This window comes from Bacillus rossius, chromosome 8 (genome assembly GCF_032445375.1).
Source record: "Bacillus rossius redtenbacheri isolate Brsri chromosome 8, Brsri_v3, whole genome shotgun sequence".
Taxonomy (NCBI): Eukaryota; Metazoa; Arthropoda; class Insecta; order Phasmatodea; family Bacillidae; genus Bacillus; species Bacillus rossius.
In genome coordinates this window covers 46,835,261-46,843,856 of record NC_086336.1, presented here as the reverse complement: position 1 = coordinate 46,843,856, position 8,596 = coordinate 46,835,261, and the positions used below count along the sequence as shown (strand labels likewise).

At 37.4% G+C, this 8,596-nt stretch overlaps 1 protein-coding gene across 2 annotated transcripts; it reads right to left on the bottom strand.

Moving 5' to 3' along the window:
- Positions 1 to 1,115: 1,115 nt before the first annotated feature.
- LOC134534860 (ankyrin repeat domain-containing protein 40-like) lies at positions 1,116 to 8,379 on the bottom strand. 2 transcript variants are annotated; one of them, XM_063373500.1, is made up of 4 exons: positions 8,206 to 8,377; positions 7,145 to 7,473; positions 4,846 to 5,232; positions 1,116 to 3,024 (listed from the first exon to the last, which is right to left on the bottom strand). In XM_063373500.1, the coding sequence occupies exons 1-3, from the start codon at positions 8,328 to 8,330 to the stop codon at positions 4,886 to 4,888; spliced, it is 801 nt and encodes a 266-aa protein (XP_063229570.1). In that variant the 5' UTR covers positions 8,331 to 8,377; the 3' UTR covers positions 1,116 to 3,024; positions 4,846 to 4,885. The 2 variants fall into 2 exon arrangements, with proteins under 2 accessions (XP_063229570.1, XP_063229569.1); XM_063373499.1 differs by having other exon boundaries at positions 2,347 to 5,232; positions 8,206 to 8,379.
- Positions 8,380 to 8,596: the final 217 nt, after the last annotated feature.

Here is an 8,596-nt window from a genome sequence, read left to right as displayed (position 1 = left end):
GACAACTTATACACCTTTAACAATTGTGGAAACAAAAAGTGGTCCTGTTCTTGGAACTTAAGCTCTGAATACCGAAGTATCCAGAAACGAAACTATCCTGTTTATTGTGATCTCCAGCCGCTAACGCCAACATAATTGCCGAGCTGGACAGCAATTTGTCATTCATTACCTAAGAATAAACAGCCAATGAACAACCAGCCAAACCAAGGAGTCACCATCACCAATATTCTGTTGACAATTTTACTTCAAGTTCACAAACTGTGTCAACATGGCCTCAGCATCCTTTGAACAGAATATTTGGTAATGAACAGTCGTTCATAAGAATCTGCAATTCAAAAAATTATTAAATATTCTTAGTACAAAATATATACCTACTTGCAACATCATTAGATCATTATCAAATCCATGATTTTACTAACTTCAAGCAAATGTTATTTTCCTAACAGTGAGAGTCATACGGTTCAACAATGCTCGACATTCGAAGATCCGGCTATGCATCAATTTTCTGGCTATGGAGCGAAGAAGTGTTTGGATAAGTTTCAATGTAACAGATGCTAAGAAACACTTGTCACAATAAATTTGACTGAGATGCAGCAATAATTTATTTTCTATAAAGATTATGCTCCAAAAACCAAAATGAACATGTAACAATGAAAATGTTTTTCAAGGGCTACTGTATGGAGCATCTACATAACTGTGGAAAGTAACTCAATTACATTTAGAGGAGTTTTCTGCTAGATAAGCAAGCATTTGTCAAGAAACTAATTATACAGTTTTAATTGAAATCAGAAATAAATTACATCCCCTCTGGTTTCAAAAGCGCAATGAACACATATACATATATAATGTTTTGTTAAGAGCAGTTATTAACGCAGGAAGAAATTTTTTTGTAGAGGCAACCACAGAGATGTGCCATCACCCACGGTCTGTGGGTTCGAGAACCCGGGATGGGCCTAGTGGGGGCTGGTGAAATGAAGTTTGACACTGTTCCGGGGAGGTGACAGGCTAGCTCTTGCTGCTAACCGATGGCTGAGGTTTAATTAGAAGTCCAAAAACAAACTAGGCATTCGGCATCACAGGTCAAGCTGAAAAGGTTCTCTAAATGATAGAAGCTGTTTGGGAAAACATGTGGTTTTATTGCTGTTTGGGCTGGCAGCGGTACACGGTGGAGAATACTTTACATGAAACAATACAAAAGAAAACACAAATCGAACACGTTGCAGTTCATGTTACGCACTTACGTTACACGGTAAAGTTTATGACTGGCGAAGTTACAAATTCACATTTCCCATTTTTCCTGACATTTAAGTTCCCTGATTTTCCCTGCCTGAAGCTACCCTGTTTAAATGTCTAAAAAATAACTTTACAATAAAAAAAAACTCAAAAATACTATGACAAGTACCTTGTAAAACATATATAAAATTTAATTCACATAGGAAATTACTCACAAAAAATAGTTTTTACAATATTAAGTAAAAAACTTTTATAAACAAAATATAATTGCAGCTATTTAACATACTTAGTTTGTACTGCATAAAAAACTCACACTGAAGAAAACATTACTGAAGAACAGCAAGTTGCTCTCATGTAAACTGTTTAACAGTCAACTTTTTTTTTTAAAACAAAGGAACCAGCAATTAAATTCACTTCAGCAAAGTGTGTACTACAACTTCTATAAATAGGTGCATTACTAAGAATAACCAGTCTTTCTCAAAAATCAGTCTGTTCACATATTTATAAAATCGATTTGCCAAGAACAAAAGTTCATCTTTTATTGGCCATATTGCGATGGCTTCCTCCATCACTGTTTCTACTATGACATTATGCTGCAAATAAAATCAAGCATGCTAGAAGAAAACATAGAAATTATTTTTTTTTATGTTATTGAGATTTAAGATTTTAAAACCACCCCTTTGTGTTGGTAATTTTGCTGTAATTGTGTCGTAGCACAGCCTACCAAACCTACAACCTGGATTAACATGCTTCAGACGTAAATAGCACTGAAGAAAAAAATTAACTGACTTTAAAATAAGAGGTATAAAATTAAAGATGGTTTTATTAATTCTGTGGTGTGATTTTATGAGATTATCAGCATTGATGAAGTATAACACTCACTATAATGAATAAGCCATGCAAAATCAAAAATTGAAAAATAAAATTTTCATGATCAAATCAATGGGGAAAAATTTATTTTTGGGTCTTTTTCAAGGAATACTTACATTTTACCCATTTGATGAAACCATCGGTAATGGATTAATTGGTATGTGTATGTATTTAATAAAAAAAAAATTATGAGTAATCTTGTTTCGTTATTACAAAATGTTGATACACAAAACTAAGTACTAATTTTTTAAAGAGCATTGTATTTACAAATCTTTAATACAAAACACACTTTCTATGATGTTTAAAAGCAATAAATAATAAAGAAAATGCTTTCAAGATTACAATGGTGCAATTACTCTCTCCACTTCTATACATAGGCCTGTTCACTTCCTTCAAGAACATAAAAAATCTGACAAAGGATAGGCGGACGATTTAGGGAATTCACAAAATTCCAACCATTTACATTCACAAATAGTAGATGTATATTTCACCACTAAAATTGCTTGAAAAAGAAAACCCTTACATGAGATCTATTCTCTATTTAATCGTAATATTAATGAGTACCGTAACATAAGTTTACATTATTTAAATTACTCTTTTCTCTCCACCAACGGTTTCATTGTCTCTCATGAAAGCCAAAGTAGAAATCTCGAATGCACGCTGCTCCCAACATCTTCAGCCAGAATAATGTCACGTAACTTGCGTACAGTAAGTCCTGCTATGTCATCTTGTACAATGATTCCCCACATTTTGATTCCTACTTGCAAGCACCCTGATTACAGTTAAGTTTTTTTATTTAACCAAACCTGCATACCAGCAACTAAGAACACTGTCTTTTAACCACCATTTCTTGCTCCTGAGCAAAGCTATCCACACTGGCATGGCCAGTGATGACAGGCTATCTCTGTAGAACAGATGACACTGAAAGAAAATGCAGAAAGTAAACACATTGAAAAACCCGCATAGCATTGATACACAACAATAATTCCAACCATTGTTCATATATTCTGGCCCAGAGGGTGAAGCCAGGACAAGGAGGATGAAGGGAGGGGAAGTAGGAATCAAAACTGTCCCCTTACACGAAACTCGCGGGAGGTCGCCAGCTTCCGGAAACTCCCTCACGGTGGTGAACTGGTTGACAAGAAGGGAGGTGGAAGAAGGTGAAGGATGGAAAGAATGAATCACCAATAATGGATGCCATGTCATTCATACCGCCGGCTCGTACAGAGCGGCGCATGGTCGCGGGAGCACGTCCTACCTGGGTAATTGACGTTACTGCCCCCTCCCCTTGTACTGTTTGCACTGAACAGTTACTAAATTTGCAGTAGCTCAGATCTGAAAATAAAACCTTTAAACTGTGAAATCTTTAAAAAAAAAGGGTACTCTATAATGATGCTTCAACGTACTCTCGTTTTCCCGTCAAAGGAAAAAAGAAAAAAAGGCAAAGATGCAAAAAACAATATCAGGGTGTCCACACAAAACTATAATAATTTTTCCCTGACTAGAATTTTAAATTTTACCAAACTTTAAAAAATAAAATTTTAATTATCCAATTTTCTGAAAGAAATAACGAAAACCCAGCCTTCATAATCACCATAGTTGACATACAATTATAAAATATAAATAAATAACATAAATCAAACAGAACCATCTATACACAATTTTATAGTGTCTAAGGCTGGATTCAGAAGATTTGACCGCAGGGTTTTCGAACCTACTGATTCACAATATGGCATAGGAGGGTCCTGCGCATTGGAGGGAAATGAATATTATGTACATATTTTATTTTTGTTACGGACACATGGTGCGATAGCCAATGAGAGTAGAGTAGAAAGCCATTTTTGGCGGGACTAGAGAACTGTTTATATTTATCAATCATATTGAGGCAAGAAATCGTCTAGATATCACAATCCTTAGGTGTAATTCTTGCTTAAAAAATTAATTAATGTTATTACTGATAAGTCACTAGCCAAAATTGTAACTAAAAAATGTGTCGTGGTTTTAATGGTTAACTCAAAAATTTATATAACTCATATTTATATATATACTGAAAAACTGTTCTAACAAATTACTGATCAGATGTCACGGGATAATCATTTGGTAGTTAATATAGTTAGTTACTAACACTGCCAACAGATGTCAGATACATCCCGAAATTTCAGTGGCTGAAATTAACAGTAAGATTTCAATCGTGAACCTTTTCGCACAAATCTTGTGCACAATCGTGCACGTAGCCTGCTGTGCACTCGCTCATGTTTTTTAATTATGAACCCAGCCTAACACTATGCACTAAAACACTATCTAAAAAAAAAAATCCTTTCACAGACTGGATGATGGTAGACTGGAGCATGACATTTTCCCCTTAAATTACTATTACTGGGGATTTCCACGACTTTCCCACGGTCTTCAAGTAAATTCCATTACTTTCCCTGACCAATGCTAACATTCCTTTCCAGAACATGGAATTCCTGAATTATCTCATTTATCTTTACTGGAACACGTTGCACAAAAATAATTCATGCTTTAGAATGTCTCTTGAGATGTATTGGTTTAACAATTTCTGCCTCGTTACACAAAACAAATAATAAAATAACACAAGTAAACTTGGTTGAGACCATTTGCAATGTTATCACAAAAACTTGAGCATGCAATCACAAATAACGGTAAGCGAAAAAAAAAAAATGTTAAAATAACAGAGATTCTGGATCATCGGTCTGTTTTCAATTGAGCTACTGTGCGCACCGCTGTCTCGACTTGCAGAGCTGCCGGCCGCCCCACGGGCCTAGTACAAAATAGTCTGGTTCTTGTAGAGCGAGATGGACTGGTAGGCGTTGGCGTTGCCGGGGGCGACGAGGCCGTTGGCGACGACGGAGGGGCCGGCCCCCCGCCCGCCGGCGGCCGCCAGCACCAGCTCCAGCTCCTGCAGCTCGCGGAACCGCTGCACGTCCTTGTCCTTGCGCACGGCCGTGTCGGGCAGCTTGCGCACGCGCGCCACCTGGCCGGCGCTCACGCCCAGCTCCTCGCAGCACACGCGCAGCAGGCGCGAGTAGGTCAGGTCCGCGCGCGGCAGCTCCACCTCGATGAAGTCCCGGTCCCCCGAGTTGGCCACCCGCACCTTGATCACCAGCTCTGGAACAGGGCGATGGCCGCAAGTGGAGGAGGCGAGGGCGATATGGCCATCTGTTCCGCCGTAGCCTTTGTAAATCGGTGGACGAAGAACGAGATTTTTACACATCGTGGTTCCGCGCGTCCGCACACAGATGTCGGGCACTCCGCACGCAGAGGTTCGTTGCAGTAACACATCACGGATGTCGCACGTGTCGGAGGTCGTCACTACTTGTTCTGTTGTATCGCGCTACCGCGGAGCCACGTTTTTTAAATTGAAATAGGTGGGAAACGCTGCAATGGGTGGCGATAAGACGCGGGTTTTTAAAAAGAATAGAGACAAAAGGAAACCTGCTACTTTCTGTCAACATAGTTCACAATATTCGGCAATTCATTACAAGAGAAACTTTTCCCATCAAAGAAAACATCCGATAATTGTATCATTGTTAGTACCTGAAAAGTTGGCTAGCACAATTAACACGAATTTCGCCTCTTTTTTAGACGTAAAATGCAAATTTCAGCATTTTAAATCAACAACAGCTATTTATCATTATTGTGGCACGTTTGCAAAAATTATGTGTTGAATTCTTTATTGATGTAATATATCAATCTTAAAAATATATTATGATCAATAGAATACTTGTTAATAGTATACATTATTTTTACCGTAAATGGTATTACTTTAGTAGACACACTGTTGACACATTGGTTGCACCGTCATTATAAAGTTAGACAACTACAAAAGTAAAATTCTCTCTTGAGATAATTATGTTAATAGAATTTTCGGCTAGCTAAAACCTTTTTGAATCTTTATGTTGAGATGATCGTGCTCAAAAAAAAAAAATTGTATCACACAAAAATATAAATAGGAAAATTACATTGGAGTAAAATGCAAGTAACATTGTTTGATGACTACTAAATATATCATTGAAATTAATTTTAAACCTTTCCAGATGCATGGTTTTAAAGTTACTGTTTAATAACAAGAAACAGCCAACATCCGTAGAATTTAAATTGTAACATTAAAATATGAAAGCCACATTAAGCAGTAATAATTTGCAGCAAAGTAAATTTTTTTTCCAATGAGTAATGTGGTAAGGAGTACATTTAAGTGAGTTGTCTGTTTTTCCTGTGATCTTGGACAATGCTGGGGAAGGGACCATACTGAAAATATGTTAAATTAAGTATCAAGTAATCAATCTTTTGTGCGAAATGTCTAAACCTCCCGTAAATGTGTAGATATGCGAGGAAGAATTCAAATGTGAAGTTTTGTATTCTTCTGACCCAAAAACTGTAATTTGCAGACATGCAACTGCTTAGTTTATTATGAAATAAGAGAGCATTAACCCAAAAACAAACAATCAACCGAACATGAAACTGCTAAGAAGAAGTTGGCTATGCACCCAGACAATAAAGTCCATACTTGAATGCTTGCCAGTTTCTACAGTGCTAAACACCGAAAAATTGTGATTGATTATTTTGTAATAAAAACTACAGAAGCATTTGCTAAAGCAAATATAACTTTAGAAAAACTTTAAAATCACAAGTTACGTGGAAGGATTTGTGAATTCATCGAAGGAACAGGTGACTTGCATTTCGTCAAAACAGCAAGAGAACAGTGTGTTCCGAAAGCAGAATATCTGCACGAGCTGGTAGAGAACAGAAAAATTTTCCTACTTTGTGATAAAGCCACAGACAGTAAGGTTAGCAACAGCTGTAGTGCCCAAAAAACACTATTTTAAGATTTTTTTTTGCCATTAAAAAGCAACTAAGCTAGAAAATTATTAAAATATCAATCATCAACATGACTAGAGTTTATTTATTTATAACATAAAAATTTGGAACTAAAGGTTTCATTTATAATAACACAATTTACTGCTCTACAGTCAAACTGCCACAATCACAGCTAATATGAAAATAAATCCAATATACAAACCTTCACTTGTCTGTGCCATCACCCTCGGGGAAGTAACGGCCAGATGGGAGTCCGCAGCGGTGTCCGCCCTCCCGGACGCCCTGCACTTGTGCCCCAGCTTGTCCACCGGCTCGTACTTGAGGTATGCCGGCGTGATGGGGAGCGCCGGGCCGGCATCCAACTGAGCCGTGTCCGGGTCTGCGCCGAGGAGCTGCCGGATCTCGGGGCTGCTGCACAGCTCCGCTGCTCGCTCCCCCTTCGCGGTCGGCAGGGAAGGGTCAGCGCCGCTCGCCAACAGCAACGTCACTATGTGCTTGTGGCTGCGCTTCGCAGCCCAGTGCAGAGCCGTCCTGCGGAATGAACAATCCATCCCTTGATCCTGATGGTATGATCCTGAATACATTGATGCTGTGGTACATGATTTTTTTTTATTTAGTTATCAAAAGATCATGGACATAACAAAAATTTGTGATATAACAATGAACTATGATCGTAAGTTAAATATGAATGAAAAAAAATTCCACAAGACAGGACATAATTTGTTTGTATTATGATATTTCAGTTTTTGTTTGGCCAGAATCAGGGCCTATGCCATGTCGACTCAGAGGTTAAAAAAAATGAGGAGTGATGATACGAGAAGGGAGCATTAATGGACTGAATGAATGGAATAAACGGGAATATTCTAAGAAAACATCAACATTTTTTTATGTTTCCCATCAAATACGGGTATGACCCCATCAGAAATCGAACCTGAATCACCTTGGTGTGAAACAAATTATTTCACTTCTCAAAATATTCTTTGAGTGCCTTTTAAGTACAGAGATTCATGATTTCTACTTCAAAAATTAACTACCACTCAACTTAAGTCAAATGACTATACGGTACCCAAATTGTAATATTAAGTTAAAGTTTGTACAGCCCAGAACACAAGTTGGAACCAAGTTTTCGGATTATATGGCGGTATATTGAACTTACCAGCAACCAGCATATACTAAAACATAAAAGCATTTGACAGCTTCTACATAACCTAACTATTACAGTCCAACTCAAATCACGCATTGTATTGAAGCCTCTTTCCTTACCATCCATTGAGGGCATGTTTAGAATTGACGTTTATTCCTTTGCTAATCAATTCTTCAACCGCTTCTATATCGCCTATACAAGAAGCTTCCCGTAAACTTTCTTCTAAACATTTCGTACGATCCATTCCACCAACAAAAATGTAAACACACAGCACGCCATGCCTGACAACCATGGAATGCAATTACACTCAAAAATTGCCAACAATGAAAGAATAAACCAACATTTCCACATTTTTAACTTAAATGAATATGTCAGATAAGAATTATAATATTTTTTTCAAATTTTATCAACTTATTTCTGACCAATGAAAATTAGAAGAAAAAAAAAGCGTTTGAAACTTGGCATGTTTAAAATAAATTCATTTGTTTTGTGACAATATCAAATATATTT

What these genes read in the sequence shown, in the direction of transcription:
- LOC134534860 (XM_063373499.1), bottom strand. Translation starts at nt 8,378, where the DNA reads ATGGTTGTCAGGCATGGCGTGCTGTGTGTTTACATTTTTGTTGGTGGA. An exon ending in AAACATGCCCTCAATGGATG is followed by an intron (nt 7,474 to 8,205) that starts GTAAGGAAAGAG and finishes TTCATTCCGCAG; the next exon opens with GACGGCTCTGCACTGGGCTG. An exon ending in GATGGCACAGACAAGTGAAG is followed by an intron (nt 5,233 to 7,144) that starts GTTTGTATATTG and finishes GCCCTGTTCCAG; the next exon opens with AGCTGGTGATCAAGGTGCGG.